The sequence below is a fragment of the Pogona vitticeps genome, chromosome 2 (genome assembly GCF_051106095.1).
Source record: "Pogona vitticeps strain Pit_001003342236 chromosome 2, PviZW2.1, whole genome shotgun sequence".
Lineage (NCBI taxonomy): Eukaryota > Metazoa > Chordata > Lepidosauria > Squamata > Agamidae > Pogona > Pogona vitticeps.
Genome location: NC_135784.1, coordinates 12666472 through 12685160, shown reverse-complemented (window position 1 = coordinate 12685160; position 18689 = coordinate 12666472). Strand labels below are relative to the sequence as shown.

The following is an 18689-nucleotide window of genomic DNA, read 5'->3' as shown; positions in this document are numbered from 1 at the left end:
CCACAAAGGTCACTGGACCCTAAGTGGAAAAAAAAGGGTGTGTGTGTCTTCCTCGTATTTTTCATAAAGATAAACTCCTAAAACCCAAAGAATATTTAACATGAAAGGGCTGGAACTTTTATGATAACTTTCAAAAAGTTAAAGGCCTTTCTTTTCGAAAACACATTTACTAAGTGCTCCTGGTCCCTCTGGCTCAAAGCAGCCTCCAGGAAGAAGCCACTGTATCCCAGCTTGCTGGGGGAACAACAGGAGCAGTGAAAGGGCCACTGCTCGCTTGCCTGCCTCGGGAGTTTCCTGGAGGCATCTAGAAAGCCTGTTTAGGGAACAGGACACTAAAGGAGACCGTCTTAAATTTCCTTGATATTACCTGTGTCGAGGGGGGGCGGAGCCTGGACCAGCAAGAAACAGCAGGGTGCTGGAGCTCTCCGGTAACCGGCTGTTGCTGTCGGATCATCTTCTCTCAGAGATTTCTGAGAGAACGTGGGGGGGTCAGGAGAGACCCTCCTGCAGTCAATGAGGGGCTGAGAGACCCGGAGAGGGAGCGGCTGGCATCCTGCTTCCCTCGGGGGATTCTCTCTCTCGGACAGAGATTCGACTGGGCGCCATCTTTTTATGGCGTTTGTAGCTGAGAGGCTCCGCGGGAGGATTTGGAGATTCCAGCCTTGAACATCCAAAATCTCCTTTGTGAAAGTGAGTAATGATAAGAATCTAACCTAACACCCAGAAGAGAACTCAGTGGAAGATTTAATAGACTTGGGAGCAATTAACGTAAAACACCCACCTTCTTTTTTGTTCTTTTTAAACTTCAGCACACTTCCCTAACGCTGTATTTACTGTGAAGGAGATCAAAGCAGCTAACAGCGAGAGGAGGGGGGATTATACCCCCTCCATATGTGTGTGGGAAGCAACAAATTGCCCGCCAATTAACCGTCCTGTCGTAAGGAGTTGGAATAATAAATAAAGTGAAGAATGTCTTAAGGAGCCAGCAGGACTAAGAATAAAGGCGGGAGGTAATGGTGGGAGTTGAAGAAAGCTTTATAGGCTGTTAATGCAGCTGAGGGAAACCTCCATGTTCCGGTATAACTTGCTTTGACTTATAATTAGAAAAAGAGACTGTTAGAAGCTGATACTTTGCCGCAGTAAATCAAAGGGAAGGCAATCAACAACCCTGAAGAGGAGGGTGTCTTTGTTCCCTCTTATGTTAAACAAGCTGACTGCCTGACTGCGTCTGAAGGGATATTAATGGACAGACTTTTAGACTTATAACAGAGCATTCTCTCTAGTTTTTCTTCCTTTATGGGAATACAAACATCGGTTGACATCTACAGGAATATATGGTTCCCCCCTTTGTGGATTACAATTTCAAGGTCCCAAATTTAGTTTTTGGCATCTGCCGGCTAATTTGGGATGAAGATGGGCTTTAATTCCTCCTTCTTGGCTCACTCTCCCCCCCTTTGTGGAGGAAGCTAATCTCTGGCAACCTATAAAGGTGGGGGTGGATCGACAAAGGAACAATAAAGAAGAGTCATAGAACAACCCAGGACACTGAGGACATCTAGTGACAAGTTTGGGAATAGATGTTAAAATCCTCATTCTCTGTTGGTGTGTCAAAATAGACTTGGTCAATTTGTAAACAGTTTGGTACCTATGTATGTTGGTTGCTGAGAAAGAGGGAACTATAAACTATAAATTGTAATTTTTGGGGGGGGAGGAAAGTACTAAATCAGAATAACAGGAAAGTAGCTAAATTTCAAAATGAACACCAGGAGCACTTCAGCTAAAGAATCACCTACGCAAAGTTCAAATCTACAAAAATTACTAGCGCAAGATTCGGTGAGAAATGCGTTTCAAGATATCCAGACAAGTATCGTTAAACAGTTATCGGAACAAATGCAGGAGTTTAGAAATGAAACCAAAGCTAGTGCAGAAAGCACTAACAAGAAAATCGACATGCTCTGCGAAACTCTCCAAAAAACACAACACAAATTCACAAAAATGGAACAAGATATACAAGAGCTGAAAGCTGAAAAAGATGAGATGCAAGCACGACTTGCAACTCTAGAGATGGAAAAAGCCTCCTATTTCCTACGAATTCAGAATGTGGCTCAACTCGAGGGAGAAACAGAAGAAGACTTATTGACATTAATAGCCGAAGAATTATCGGAACAAACAGGGATAGAACAACAGGAATTTACACAAGCTGTGGAGAGAATCTTTAGAGTCAGCAATGCCTACACCAGACGTAACAATCTACCAAAAGAGGTCCACATAAAATTCCTAAGAAGATCAGTGAAAGAGAAACTTATTAAGGTGACCAAGGAAAAAGAGTTAACAATAAAAGGAGTAAAAATTAATATACTCAAACAGGTACCCTGGACGGTGAGAAAGAAGAGACAAGAATACACATTTTTGATTAAGATATTACTGGACAGGAAGATACCATTCCAATGGAGAATCCCAGAAGGGTTGCTTCTGACTTTTCAATCTAAAAGATTCAATATCAATAGTAAAATGAAAGCCAGAAACTTTATGAGAGAAATGAGACAGGAACTAAAACTGTCAGAAAAAGATTTAGAATTTTCAAGTGGAGAATCAGAAGGGGAAGAAGAAGAAGAGGAGGAACAAGAAACAAGAGGGGCTGCAAGCCAAAGGGAATCATCTCCGAGAAGGAAAACCAAAGGAAAGAAACAGAAAGGAATAAAAGGTAGTAATAAACAACAAGATGTCTAAACAAACTAAGTTTCTCTCGGTGAATGTTAAAGGACTTAATTCACCCCAAAAAAGAAGGAAAATATTTACTAAACTGTTCAAAGCAAAGGCAGATATTATTTTTATTCAGGAGACCCACATTGTAGAAAAAGATAAAAAACTGTTAGAAAATTTAAAATTAGGCAAAGTCTTCACAGCATCAAATAAACAGAAGAAAAATGGAGTTGCATTGTATATTAAAAAACAATTTGAGCCAGAATTAGTGTTTGCCACCGAGGATGGAAGACTATTAATGGTAGAAATCTCTAAGGAAGGAGAAAAAATTCTCTTGGTAAATATATATGCACCAAATGAAGCCCAAGGCAATTTCTACTCTCAACTGAAAAACCAACTAGTACAAAGACCAGAACAAAAAATATGTATCATGGGAGATTTCAACGCAATAATCGACAAAGAAAAAGACACATCCAAAGAAACTCAACACGGGAGGAAAAAATCAAGGAATATGATACCTAAGGTGTTTCTTGAGATGGCTGAGGAACTAAATCTAATTGATCTATGGAGATTAAGAAACCCGAATAGAAGAGATTACACATTCTACTCTAATAGACATAAATCATGGTCAAGAATAGATAATTGCTGGATATCAGCAGAAGTTACATACCAAGCAGAGGACATTGAAATTCTACCAAATATATATGCAGACCACAACCCAATACTGATGACCTTAGGTCAGAGAATAAGACATAGTTTGTGGAGACTTAATACCCAACTACTGAGAGAAGAAACCTTTATAAAAAAATTAAAAATGAAATGAACATCTTTTTTCAAATGAACAAACCTCAGGATACAGGGATGACAACAATATGGGATACAGCCAAAGCATATTTCCGAGGATATGCAATAGAATTCAATACTAGAAGAAAAAGGGAAAAAAATAAACAATACCAAACTTTAATAACATCTCTAAAAAATGAGGAAGCAAAGCTTAAGAAGGCACCTACAAAGAAGGAACTACTTAATAAAATAAATATCCTACAGCACAAAATTAACTTATTAGAACAGGAAGAGATGGAGAAGAAAATCAAATTTACAAGGCAAAATTTTTTTGAAAACGCAAATAAACTGGGAAGATGGCTAGCATACAGAATAAAAAGAGAAAGAGAGAAGACGATGATAACAACATTGCTTAACAAACAAGGGAAAGAAATATACAAAGAAAAAGAAATCGAAGAGGAGATCTGTGGATTCTTCAAGGAACTATATAAGAAAAGAGAAGGAGAAGAACAGAGGATTGCAAATTATTGGAATAATTCTCCAGAATGGAAATTGAATCACCAACAGTTGGAAAAAATGAACGAACCAATCACAACAGAAGAGATTAGCGAAGCATGGAAGAAACAAAAAAACGGTAAATCGCCTGGCCCGGATGGACTGCCAGCAGAATACTACAAGACATTTGAAGAAACCTTAATCCCACACTTTAAGAAACTAATTGAAGATATACAGACTAAAGGGGAAATTCCAGACTCCTGGAAAGAAGCACATATCTCCCTAATACATAAAGAAGGCACGGATAAAAGATTAGTCAAGAATTATAGGCCAATTTCCCTATTAAATGTTGACTACAAGATCTTCACAACTATTCTAGCTACAAGATTAAAGGGGATACTCGAAACGATAATACATAAAGATCAAACAGGCTTTTTATCTAAAAGGAAACTATCCTCAAATATAAGGACTATAATAGATATATTGGAATATTATGAACTACACCCAGGAAAACAGATGATGCTAATCTTCCTGGATGTGGAAAAAGCCTTTGATAATGTCAACTGGGAATTTATGTTCTCACTACTGGAGAGAATGGATATACAAGGACCATACCTGAAAATGATTAAGGCATTATACACTAAACAAACAGCCAAGATAAAAGTGAATGGTAATTTAACTGGAAATATACAGATTGAACAAGGAACAAGGCAAGGCTGTCCATTATCTCCCCTATTATTTATCTTAATATTGGAAATACTCAACAGGCAGATTAGAAATAATGAAGCCATTAAAGGACTTAAAATTGAGGGAGAAGAATTTAAGCTACAAGCATACGCGGACGATCTAGTGTTAATATTAGAGAATCCTATGGAAAATCTTGAAGTACTGATGGAAGTTATTGGAGAGTTTGGAAAAGTGGCAGGTCTCAAAAAACAAAATTTATGACAAAAAACATAAAACAAGAAGATGTGGAGAAATTAACAGTGTTCTAAATTTGAGGCGGTAAAAAAATTTAAATATCTAGGGGTGATCATCACTAGAAAACCAAGCAATTTAATGAAGGAAAACTACTTGGCAATACAGAAAGAAATTCAGAAAAAACTGGAGGAATGGAACAAATTACAAATCTCATTTATGGGAAGAGTTTCAACAATAAAAATGATGATCCTACCTAAACTCCTATTTTTATTCTCAAACCTCCCAATAATATTGAACTTTAAGTATTTCAAGGACCTGGACAGAATAACAGCAAATTTTCTTTGGAAATATAAGAAACCAAGAATAAAACTTAAATTGCTGCAAGACTTGAAAGAAAGAGGGGGAGTGGGTGTGCCGAACTGGCTGCTATATTACAAGGCATGTGCAATGACTTGGATTAAGGAATGGATAACTCTAGAAAATCAAAGGTTGTTGAAATTAGAAGGACACGACCTAAAGATGGGATGGCATGCATATGTATGGTATGGGAAACTCAAAGAACACTCTCAGTTTGAAGAGCATATCATCAGGAAGGCTTTAGGGATGATATGGCAGAAATTTCAAGCACAAACTTATGAAAAAATCCCAATGTGGGTAGCACCAATAGAAGCATTTTCATTTAAAACCTTGAACCAGAAAGGAAGGTTAACCACATATGAAAATCTGCTAACAAATGAATTGGAGATAAGGAACAAACAAGAGCTCGAAAAAATGGGTATAGCGGTGGACTGGTGGTCAATGGCAAAATTAGAATCAAGATATAAAAAAGACAGGGCTGTGGGTTTTTTTAAGGGCAAAGTTCAGGTGGACAGACTGTGGTTATATACAGATGAAGCAATAATTAAGAAAATGTATACCTATTTATTAGAATATGAATTAGAAGATGAAAGGGTGAAAGAAACAATGATAAAATGGGCAAAAATTTTTGGGTACAATGTAGATCTTGATAATTGGACAATGATGTGGAAAGAAAGCAATAAGATTTTGAAACCAGCAAATTTAAGAGAAAATGTACTCAAAATGTTCTACCGATGGCACTATACACCCATAAGATTAGCAAAAATGTCAGAGGGTAACAGTAACATATGTTGGAAATGTAGGAAAAAGGTTGGAACTTATTACCATATGTGGTGGACATGTGAAAAGGTCAAAATCTATTGGACACAGGTATGGGACTTAGCAAAAGAAATTATACAGCAGAGATTAGAGCTGAAACCTGAAATGGCATTATTGAATGTCATTTCAGGTATAAATGACAATAAACTGAAGCATTGTCTTATGTATATATTCACAGCAGCTAGATTACTCTGGGCCCAGAAATGGAAAACAGAAGAGGTTCCGACGATGGAAGAGCTGTTAAAGAAACTATGGGACATGGCTGAGTTGGACACTCTATCAGAAGCACTGCGGGAACAGCCAAGAGACTATGTAAAACAAAGCTGGGGACTAATATATCTCTGGGCCCAGAAGAAGACTAAAGTTTAGGGTGAAATTTAGGATACATGTAGAAACTTATTAGTATATGCTATAAACAGAGGTAGGGAGAATAGAGGACTAATGAGGCTGGAATCTTTGACTCCAAGGGGGGGGGGGGAACTATAGATAGAGGGGTAATTTAGGTTTGTTTTTTTTTTCTTTGCCATATGATTTTCTTTTTCTTCTTTTTTCTCATTTCTTTTCGTCTCTTCGTTTTGGTTTTCTTTTTCTTTTTTTGGTATCTTGTGGCTTTTTGTATGTTAAAAAACTTAATAAAATTTATTAAAAAAAAGATATTACCTGTGTCCACTGCTATCTGTATCTGAGAGGAGAGCTGAAGCCAATAATCCTTATAACATCTCCTGGAAACCTGTTAGACTTTGCTATGGGCAACTCAAGGAGCCTACAAGTTGTACTCACTAGGCCAGGCTTTGTATGTTTCTAGAGCTCTCTTCTTATCTTCGATAGCTGGCATCAACTCCTCCGAATGGGCTTCGAACCAGTCGGCCGTCTTTTTGGTCTTCTTGACAAATGTGGACAAGGCATTGTTATAAACAGCATTCTTGGAATGTTCCCATTGTTCAGATGCATTTGCATCAGACGGGCCTGGAAGGGTTTCCTCAAGCGCTTGGGCAAATTCCTCCACTTTTCTTTGATAGTGAATCTTGATGACAATATGTGGTCCCCCTTCCTTTTTCGTGTGATACAATCTCTTTGTTCGCAGTTTTACTCTACTAGACATCAGGGAGTGATCATTATCGCAATCAGCACTCTGGTAACTGTATGTGATCGTAATACTAGGAAGGCTAGAGTGTCTAGTGAGGATCAAATCGAGCTGATGCCAATGCTTCGATCTTGCCTGTCTCCAGGAAACTCTGCGTTGAAGCTTCGTATTAATGACTGTGTTGCTGACAAAACGACCATAATAACAGCAAAACTCCATCAAGCGTTGGCCATTTTCGTTCATCTTCCCAATGCCAAAATGGCCTAGAGAAGTGGGCCAAGAATTGTGATCAGCACCAACTCAAGCGTATTATTCTCTGAGAATGAACAGTATCTCTCTCTCTCTCTCTCTCAGGCATTTTTTTTATAGTAGCTGCCAGATCATTGTAGAATTTGTAGAAGCTGCTACATTCTTTCTGGGGTAGGGCCGATGGGCCAATGATTCACTTTCCCAGTTTGCTTCATCTTCCAGAGGTTTAGCTGGGTGTTTTTTGTCTTTTTTTGTTTTTAGATTGAAAACTATAAATGCCCGGCAACTCCTTTCAAGATGATCAGATGGACTTACTTCCAGGAAAGTTCATGTAGGCATCCTTCAGTCTCGAAAGACTATGGTAGCGTGCTCTGTATGGAGGACTTGGAACAGCGTCTAGTGTGGCTGAGGAGGCCAATTCGAGAGTTACAATCTCTTCCACACTGAAGACAAATCCAATCTGTCCCCTGTCCAGCTCCCTGGTTTTGCTGCTTTTGTGACTTCCTCTTTGCCTCGGCCTGCTGGACAAGGGTCTCTTCAAACTGGGAGAGGCCGTGATGTACTGCCTGCCTCCAGGCTGAACGATCAGATGTCAGAGTTTCCCATCTGTTGAGGTCTATTCCTAAGGCCTTCAGATCCCGCTTGCAGATATCCTTGTATCGCAGCTGTGGTCTCCCTCTGGGGCGATTTCCCTGCACTAATTCTCCATATAGGAGATCCTTTGGAATCCGACCATCAGCCATTCTCACAACGTGCCCAAGCCAGCGTAGACGTCGCTGTTTCAGTAATGTATGCATGCTGAAAATTCCAGCTTGTTCTAGGACTACTCTATTTGGAACTCTGTCCTGCCAGGTGATACCAAAAATCCGTCGTAGGCAACACATATGGAAGGTGTTCAGCTTCCTCTCCTGCCGGGCACAAAGGGTCCAGGACTCGCTGCAGTACAGGAGTGTGCTCAGGACACAGGCTCTATAGACCAGGATCTTGGTATGTGTTGTCAGTTTCTTACTGAGCCATACTCTCTTTGTGAGTCTAGAGAACATGGTGGCTGCTTTCCCAATGCGTTTATCCAGCTCGACATCTAGAGAGAGGGTGTCAGAGATGGTTGAGCCAAGGTACACAAAGTCATGAACAACCGCCAATTCTTGTGTGGAGATGGTAATAGAGGGAGGTGAGTTCACACCCTGGCCCATGACTTGTGTTTTCTTCAGGCTGATTGTTAGTCCAAAGTCTTGGCAGGCCTTGCTGAAACGATTCATGAGTTGTTGGAGGTCTTCAGCAGAGTGGGCAACAATGGCTGCATCGTCTGCAAAGAGGAAGTCCCGCATGCATTTCATTTGGACTTTGGTCCTCTCTCTCAATCTAGAGAGATTAAAGAGCTTTCTGTCTGATCTCGTCTGGAGATAGACACCTTCTGTTGGAGTTCCAAAGGCATGCTTCAGCATGACAGCAAAAAAGATCCCAAAAAGTGTTGGTGCGAGGACACAGCCCTGTTTCACTCCGCTTCGGATGTCAAAGGGATCTGATGTTGAGCCGTCAAAAACTACAGTGCCTTTCATTCCATCATGGAAGGACCTGATGATGTTAAGGAGACGAGGTGGACATCCAATCTTGGGAAGTATTTTGAAAAGGCCATCCCTGCTAACCAAGTCAAATGCTTTTGTAAGGTCTATGAAGGCCACTAAGAGTGGCTGTTGTTGTTCCCTGCATTTCTCCTGCAACTGTCGGAGGGAGAATACCATGTCAGTGGTGGATCTATTTGCTCGAAATCCACACTGTGATTCTGGATAGACTCTGTCTGCAAGCACCTGGAGCCTCTTCAGCACAACACGGGCAAGCAGCTTCCCTACAACGCTAATAAGAGAGATACCACGGTAGTTACTGCAGTCACCCCTGTCACCTTTGTTCTTGTACAATGTGACAATGTTTGCATCCTTCATGTCCTGTGGTACTCCACCTTCCCTCCAGCAGAGACAAAAGATTTCATACAGTTCGGTGATGATGATCTCCTTACCGCATTTCAGCACTTCAACAGGGATGTTATCCTTTCCAGGTGCCTTGCCGGAGGTGAGGGAATCCAAGGCCGCATTTATTTCTGCTAGGGTTGGTTTGCTGTCCAGCTCTTCCAAGACAGGCAGGCACTCAATGTTATTTAATGCTTCTTCAATTACTACATTCTTTCTGGAATATAGCTCGGAGTAGTGCTGCACCCAGCGTTCCATCTGCTGTGCTCAGTCCTGGATGATCACACCTGTAGCAGACTTCAAGGGAGCAGATTTCTTCTGTAATGGACCTGCTTGATACCATCATACATTCCTGTGATGTTACCTGTGTCCGCTGCTATCTGTATCTGAGAGCAGAGCTGAAGCCAATAGTCATTGGAGCATCTCCTGGCAGCCTGTTGGACTTGGCTACGAGCGGCTCGAAGAGCTTGCAGGTTGTACTCGCTAGGACAGGCTTTGTATGCTGCTAGAGCTCTTCTCTTATCCTCAATGGCTGGCATTAACTCCTCCGAATGGGCTTCGAACCAGTCAGCCATCTTTCTGGTCTTCTTGCCGAAGGTGGACAAGGCGGTGTTGTAGACAGTGTTCTTGAAGTGTTCCCATTGTTCAGCTGCATGTACATTAGCTGGACCTGGAAGGGTTTCCCCGAGTGCTTGGGCAAATTCCTTCACTTTTCTTTGATCGCGAGTCTTGTTGATGTCAATACGTGGTCTTCCTTCCTTTTTCGTGTGATACATAGAACGTCTAGTGAGGATCAAATCGAGCTGATGCCAATGCTTGGATCTTGGATGTCTCCAGGAAACTCTGTGTTGCAGCTTCGTATTAAAAAATGTGTTGCTGACACAGAGACCATAATAACAACAAAACTCCAGTAAGCGTTGGCCATTTTCGTTCATCTTTCCAATGCCAAAACGGCCTAGACAAGTGGGCCAAGAATTGTGATTAGCACCAACTCTAGCATTAAAGTCTCCAAGAATGAACAGTAACTCTCTTTCAGGGACTTTTTTGATAGTAGCTGCCAGATCGTCGTAGAATTTGTCTTTCACTTCTGTAGTGGATGACAGTGTTGGTGCATATGCACTAATGAGGGTTACTGGTCCTGCTGATGAATGGAGCTGCAGAGACAGGATTCTTTCACTCCCCACAGTGGGTGGAACAATGCATCTCAGGAGAGTGTTTCTGACTGCAAAGCCAACACCATATTCCCTGGTCTCATTCGATGGTTTTCCCTGCCAGAAGAATGAGAAGTTTTTTTCTTTGACAGATCCCGAGTCTGGCAGTCTTGTCTCTTGCAGGGCAACAATGTCCATCTGCAGTCTACTCAGTTCCATGTCAATGACAGCTGTCTTGCGCACATCGTCTATTTCTTGCAGGTCGTTAGGAAAGCCGTAGTCAGGAAAGCCAGGGGTCATTGTCCGTACATTCCAGGTGCCCAGCTTTAGGGCAGAAGTTTTCTTATGATTGTTGCGTGGTGCACGGTTGTCGATCTGCTTGTCGGGTTTCACCCTAAATCCCACGCACCCCATGACGTTAACAGACCGTGGCGAGGTAGCACATTACTGGCTGGGGGCTGCCCAGCTTAAGGCGGGCGGTATCTACCTAGTGAGGTGCAATGACCTCTCCCACCGTCAGACGTAGCCCCTGGCGTCCTGCTCTACGCCAATTGAGCAGAGACTTATAACCGGTAACTGCTACTTCCCGTGTTGTTTCGATGCTGTATGCGAAGCTGGAGTGTCCTCTCCAGAGCACGAAGCCTGGGTAAAATAGTATGGAGGATAGGCTGTTACCCAAGCAGCAAATCCCCCCTCTCCACGTCGCTGAAATGGTCCAGTGGAAAGGCAAGAGCCAATACAACTGGTTCCAGCAACGTCGCAGGAGCTGGCAGAATGAAAGAAAATGCCTCCGGGATTCCGGCTCCGGATTTTGCCTCAAGGTTATCTCCTGAAGCCCTTTCCATAAGTGGATATAGCCACAAGGCAGTGGAGGTTTCAATTTGGAGTTTTCCTTCTCCTAGATGGGCTGCCTTCCAGGACTGACGAGTCCCACCTACCTGGCTCCAGGAAAGTAGATTTAGGATAATCAGCAGATTTGGAAAAGAATAGAGGGAGTGTGTACATTTCATTTATTTCAACAAGTCTGCTCAAAGCCCTGCTAACCAAATAAAGCAGCAATAGCAACAAAAAGAGGAGAAGAAAGCAGAATACCAACCCAGGTGAAAATGAAGGAGGAATTTTTAATTCACCACTTATTTTTTGGATAATGTCTTAGACTTAGAGCAGGGGTCTCAACCAAACGGCCTGGGGGCCAACTGAGGCCCGCCAGATGATAATTTGTGACCCCCAACTTGCCTGCCACCCCCGAAATGCCCATGAGTCCTCTGCTGTCAAGAGTAAAAAAGCCTCGCCTCAGCATCGCTCAGCGGTGGCTCAGGAAAAAGGGCCATCAGCACACCTCGCTCGCTGGATGGAGGGTGCAAGAGGTGCTATCTTGGGAGACAACCAGCGAGCAAGGCAAACCACCACGGGGCACCCTCGGCCATGCCCGGAGAAGGAGACTGGCGAGGGGAGACTGGCCATTTCAATCCCCACCGAAATAGAGACAGAGGGAGGAAAAATGCCTTACAAGCATGTCGAGCACCGGAAATCACAACAGGGCACCATCAGCAATACGGGGAGAAGCAGCCCCCCCCTCCCCCGAGACTGGCGGGGAGCTCAAACCACCCCCCCTTGCAAATCTCTGCCCCCTCATCTGCCCCCCCTCCAGCGCCCACCTCCGTCCAGGTCCCGATCCGGGAGGCGCCCCAAAAGCCCCGCTTCTCTCCTCCAGGCGCCTTTTTTGGGCCGAAGGGGAAGAGGCAGGCGCTGCAGGATCCCCGCTTCCGGTTCCCCTTCGAAGAGCATCAAGGGGAGGAGCCCTTCCAACCCCTTCCTAGCTCTAGGTTCCTCCCCTTCCCACTCCTGTACGAATGGTGGCGGGGGAGAGGTGGGTGGGAGGCAGCTCACCTGGAGAAGGCAGGCGCACGGGGTGTGTGTGTGTGTCTCACTTCCGCCCCCACCCAGGGCCACACGCCTTGCCCGCCCCGTCGTGGCTTTCAGATGCCCAAGGGACGCCTCGAGGTTTCTTTTCAAGGCCCTTTGAACCTCTTTGAGGGACGCTTTGGCAGGCTTCCCCTCCCCCACACCCCATCCCCTGAGGGCGTCTTTTGACTTATAAAACACACAAACACACACAAACCAGAAATGGTCTCTCCGACCAGCGTTGGAATCCCCTTCCCCTTCGTTCCTTCTCAACCATTTTGACTGGACCTTTTTCCTTTGACAGAACCCCTGCCTCCCTTTTTTTGCTTGACATGATTATTCCCCAGGCAGGGATGTTATTGCTTTCTCTCCTTGTTGTGTAAACGTTCCCATGTGTTTCACTTCCCCCTTTCTTGTCATGCTTCCCAGGTTTATTTTCAGAATTCCAAGAATGAGTCACTCATCAGCTCTTACAAATCTTTTAAAAGCTGCATTTAATGGGTGGGAATATCATTTCGCCACTGGTGAATATAAGCAGTGCAGGTTTGAAAATACAGGGGACTGTGGGTCTGCCTGCCTGCCTGCCTGCCTGTCTATATTATTATTATTATTATTATTATTATTATTATTATTATTATTATTATTATTATTATTATTATTATTATTATTATTATTATTATTATTATTATTATTATTATTATTATTATTATTATTATTATTATTATTATTGTTATTGTTATTGTTATTGTTATTGTTATTGTTGTTGTTGTTGTTGTTGTTGTTGTTGTTGTTGTTACTATTGTTATTGTTATTGTTATTATTGCTGCTGTTATTGTTGTATTTATACCCTGCCTATCTAGTCATTTCAACCACTCTAGGCGGCTTACAACATGAAGCATAACAAGTTCAAGAAAAATTTATTAATTAATTAAATGATTCTGCAAGATGGGAAAAATACAAAATAAATCAAATAAAGAGAAAAAGAAAAGGAAAGAGGACAGTAATTAACTGGGAAGGAAGGCCTACCTATACATCCATGTTTTTAGTTGGTTCTTAAAAGTAACCAGCGAGGGTGCAGCGCGAATCTCCGGAGGTAGGCTATTCCAGAGGAGAGGAGCCACCGCCGAGAAGGCCCGGTTTCTAGTTCTTTCCTTCCGGGCCTCCCTCGCTGTCAGGCTCCTCAGCCTCACCTCCTGGCTCGCGCAGGTGACACAGGTAGAACTAGTTGGGAGTAAGCGTTCCTCCAAGTATCAAGGTCCTAAACCGTTTAGGGCTTTATATGTAAACATTAACACTTTGAAGTCAATGTGGAAACGGATGGGCAGCCAGTGCAGTATGGCCAGAGTAGGAGAGGTATGTTGGTATTTTCTCACTCCAGTAAGGAGTCTGGCCACCGCATTATGCACCACTTGAAGTTTCCGCATCAGCTTCAAAGGAAGCCCCACGTAGAGTGCGTTACAGTAGTCTAATCTAGAAATTACGAGCACATGTACTAAGGTAGTGAGCGCCCCTGTGTCTAGGTAAGGTCGCAGCCGGGCAATCCGCCAAAGGTGGAAAAAGACGGTGCGGACTACCGACGCCACCTACGTTTCCATGGTGAGCATCGGGTCCAGGTGTACCCCCAGGCTGCAGACCCCACTCTTTGCGGCCAGGGCCACCACCTCAAACATGAGGATGTTTCCCAGCAGCGCTGGAGGGACAGGACGGCATCACCTGCAGTTGGTGAAAAGGAAATGTAGAGCTGGGTGTCATCAGCATATTGATGACACAATGTTCCACACCCCCTGATGACCCCACCCAGCAGCCTCATATAGATGTTAAACAGCATTGGAGAGATGATCGACCCCTGTGGAACCCCACAATTGAGACTCCACGGGGCCGAAATACTCTCCCCAAGCTGCACTCTCTGGGGGCGGTCCTCCAAGAAGGAACGGAACAGAGCCAGAGCCAGAGCCAAGCCACCAATACCCAACTCAGAGAGCCTCCCCAGGAGGATACCATGGTCAACGGTATCGAAGGCCGCTGAGATGTTGAGGAGGACCAACAGAGATATTTTACCCCTGTCGGCCTCCCTCAACAAGTCATTGTACAGGGTGACCAATGGTGATAGGTGTAGAACAAGAGCTGCCAGTTTGGCAGGAAGATATAAATACCAGCGGGCGAAGGCTGAGTTGTGGAAAAGGAAGAGAGAGCTGAAGAAGTTGCGTGAATATGAGAGGGTCAAGACACAAGAATTGTTAAGGGATTTTCCCCACTTGAGAGTGGGAGGACTGCTCCCTCATCCCTTCCCAAGACAGAAAGAGGAAGTGAACATTGAACCTCTGGAGTGCTCAGTGGTCGTGTTTCCTAGGAATCAGGGCAGATGACGACGAGTGATTCGGCCAGATGCAAGGCATAACACTTCGCCGCTAGAAGGTGACTGGGCAAGGCTCGAGTTAAGCTTTCTAGACCCGTTTTCCACTAATGTTGATCCGTTGACTGTTAATAAACCTGAAGTTGTTAAAGTAAAAAAGATGACCCCTCTCCTCCTTCCCGCCTTAGATGAGGAACCGCCTCCCTTAGATAGTGATCCCATTCACAGCCACCCAGTCATCCAGCCAGTTTCCCCCAAAATTGAAAGGAAACAAGAGAAAAGTAATGAGTGGCAGTAACACGAAACAGGTAGTTATGTTCCCCTTCTGATACAATGAATTAGGCAGAGTTACTGTAAGGAGGCTTCAGAGGATGTGGCGGTGGGAAGGGAGCACCTTTTTGCAATAAGTAAGTAAGTAAGCAAGTAAATAAATAAATAGCTTTCCTACGCATGTCCCTCTATAAAATATCTTCATAATCAAAAGAGTGTTCCTTTATAAAACACACAAAAACACACAAACCAGAAATGGTCTCTCTGACCAGCGTTGGAATCCCCTTCCCCTTCGTTCCTTCTCAACCATTTTGACTGGACCTTTTTCCTTTATCAGAACCCCTGCCTCCCTTTTTTTGTTTGAGATGATTATTCCCCAGGCAGGGATGTTATTGCTTTCTCTCCTTGTTGTGTAAACATTTCTCTGTGTTTCACTTCCCCTTTTCTTGTCATGCTTCCAAGGTTTATTTTCAGAAGTCCAAGAATGAGTCACTACAGATCTTTTTTAAAAACTGCATTTAGTGGGTGGGAATATCATTTCGCCCCTGGTAAATATAAGCAGAGCAGTTTGAAAATAGAGGGTAATGTGGGTCCATCTACCTACCTACCTACCTACCTACCTACCTACCTACCTACCTACCTACCTAATCTATTTTTTTATCTTAATTAACCCACTGTGCCATCCTTCAAGAGCTGGAATGCCAGTGTCACTTTCCCGAGAATAAGAGCATGACTATACCATGAAAGAAACGCTTGTTCATTCGCTGTCAAGTTCACACAGGGAGAATTCAGATTTCTTGGGGGTCGGTTTGTGTTAGCCAGCCACTCATGGAGAATGGAGGAAGTTGGTTAAACAGCCCTGTTGGCAGCTTGTCAAGGCAGCTCTCTTAGAGATGAAGTTAACAGGACAGTGCAGGCACCCCATTCTTTAAAAGAAAATGAAAAATGGCATGAGTTGCAAACATCCAGCCACCCCGGGCTCACTCTTTGGTGTTCCACCACCCACTGTTGTCTAAACACTTTTTCAATGGTTTCTGCCTCCTCTTCCGTCTTTCTGATATGGGAGACGGATGGTAAACCCTGGAGAGTATCCTTAGGGTTGCTCTCATCCTCACACAGTGTCCACAGGCTGCCAAAGCGTAAATGTATTCCAAATCACAATGAACCACAACATGCACAGCAAACTGCAATTAAACCTTTCACGATATGAAAAACATTTCCAGGTTAAAAGAAGTGTACACACATGGGCAGCAGCCAGATTGGTGACTCGGGCTGGTTATCGGGATCACATAACTCCCGCATTACAGCAGCTCCACTGGCTGCTGATCAGTTACTACTGGGTTCAATTTAAAGTTCTGGTTTTAACCAGTATAAAGCCCTAATTGGCTGGGATCCCAGCTATCTCAAAGCCCATGTCTCCCATGGTGAGCCTCCTTGGGAGTTAAGATCATCAGGGGAGGCTTTTCTCCTCATCCCACCACCTTTACAGGTCTGTTTGGGTGTTGCTTCTCCGAGACTTTGGAACTCCCTCCCACTGGAGGCCAAGCTGGTCTCCTCTTGGCTATCCTCCCATCTTTGAAGACCAAAACTCTTCTCTCAATAACCAGCTACCTGTGGGTGATTTTTATATTGTTATGAATTTCTGGTTTGACTGGATTGTTAGGACTACGAGTGTTTTCCATTTTTGTCTTTTCCATTTCTCAGAGCAATTTTTTTTGAAAATAATATTTCCCTTAATATTGCCTATTAAACATGTAAGGTGCCAGAGTTATAATTATTGTCTTTTAATGAAGTTAAACTGAAGGGACGTGGTGGCACTGCGGGTTAAACTGCAGAAGCCTCTGTACTGTAAGGTCTGTAGATCTTCAGCTGAAAGATTGAATCCAGGTGACGGAGTGAGCTCCCGTCGCTTGTTCCAGCTCCCGCCAACCTAGCGGTTCAAAAGCATGCAAATGCGAATAGATTAATAGGGACCACCTCGATGGGAAGGTAACAGCATTCCGTGTCTAAGTCTCACTGGCCATGTGACCACGGAAGATTGTCTTCGGACAAATGCTGGCTCTTTGGCTTGTAAACGGGGATGAGCACCGCCCCCTAGAGTCGGACACGACTGGACAAAACTTGTCAGGGGGAATCTTAAACTTTAATGAAGTTAACCACATTTTTTTGAACTTTGAGTATTGTCTTTTATTGTTGTAAGCTGCCTTGGGTCCTTTTCAAAGAGAAAGGTGGGGTAAAATATTTTCAACCAACCAACCTCCCACCCAACTGATTCATGATTCATTTCTCCCCTTTAGCAGAAATAAAAGTGGTCTTGGATTCCCTCTCCTCCAACAAGGCACCAGGGAGGGATAACATCCCTGCTGAAATGCTGTCATCAGCTTTTGGGATGAGACGTGTGCTGGAGACAACAGGTGTGCTTCTCAAATGCTGCTAAAAAGTGTGTCTATTTCAGCCGGGCACACTCAAGCTTGTCATGGTGGATATTGAACGGATCATAGTTCACACGTCTATATCACGTTTTCAAACCACAATGACAAGAAGGTTCAGTGAGTCCAAAATGCAGCAGTCAGACTGCTGGCTTGAGCTGCTCACAGGGACCACAATAACCCCACATTGATCCTTTTAAATATTTGATTATTTACCACTGAGAGCTTTAAATATTTTCTTTTAATGATGTAAACCACCCTTGGGTCCTTTCTAAGGAGAAAATATTTCAAAGAAAGAAAGAAATATAGCAGAAATGGATTAGCCAGTTCTAACTTATTGATGGAAGTATGTAGTAAAAATATATATAAAAGCAGGAATCCAGACTACGCTTTGATTTCTCAGCAATGTTGTTATGTGCTCTAAGTAACAGGTGTCTCTTTCGCTTATTTGGTCAACTTTTATCCATGTAAGGAACCATGACGTTTGTCTGTTGTTTCCTTGGGATCTTCTCAAATCTTACTCCCATGGGAATTTCTCCCGTCCCTGATATCTTCAATATTTCATATGTGCTCCACTGTCCTCCTACATTCCATGCATTTCAATGGCCTCCCCCCCTGTATGAGGGTTTTGATATTGCCAGGTCAGAACTTCCTTTCCTTTTCTCCTGCACCTCTGCTGCTCCTAATGTTCCTTTACTTGGTGGGTCCTTCCTTTCCTCTGATGGAAATTATTATTATTATTATTATTATTTATTTAATTTATATCCCGCCTATCTAGTCGTGGTGGACTACTCTAGGCGGCCAACAACAGAGATAAAATACAATAACAATTCCGCTTCCCCCACTGGAACTTCCACCCAGAACTATCTCTATCCTCCTGGTTTTCTCTGTGACCATTCTCATCTCTCTATCTTTCCATTCATGGGATTCTACCTCCTCTTCTTAGGAAAGGATGGCAATCCAGTCAGGATAGGTATAGCATTACTTTCTCCCTCATATATACAACCAAGGTGTTTGAAACTCATCTGGGTAGTTCTTAAGAAGTCTTTAATTGTCGCAATGATTCCAGGCAATTCCAAAACTTGTTAATTCTGTACAAGTTCACTTATTTACATCATCTCTAGAGTCCATATTTAAATATACTAAATCCAAAAACTTATGTAAGGCAGTCTTACAGGCGTGAGCAAAAAACTGTTGGTACAGATC

General features: G+C 43.1%; 1 protein-coding gene across 1 annotated transcript in view; it reads right to left on the bottom strand.

The window, feature by feature from the left end:
• LOC140703858 (uncharacterized) overlaps positions 1 to 18689 on the bottom strand; it is a 97658-nt gene that overhangs the window by 6306 nt on the left and 72663 nt on the right. The window contains 1 exon segment of the mRNA XM_078387988.1: positions 18060 to 18066. Within this exon segment, the coding sequence (XP_078244114.1) occupies positions 18060 to 18066 (7 nt within the window).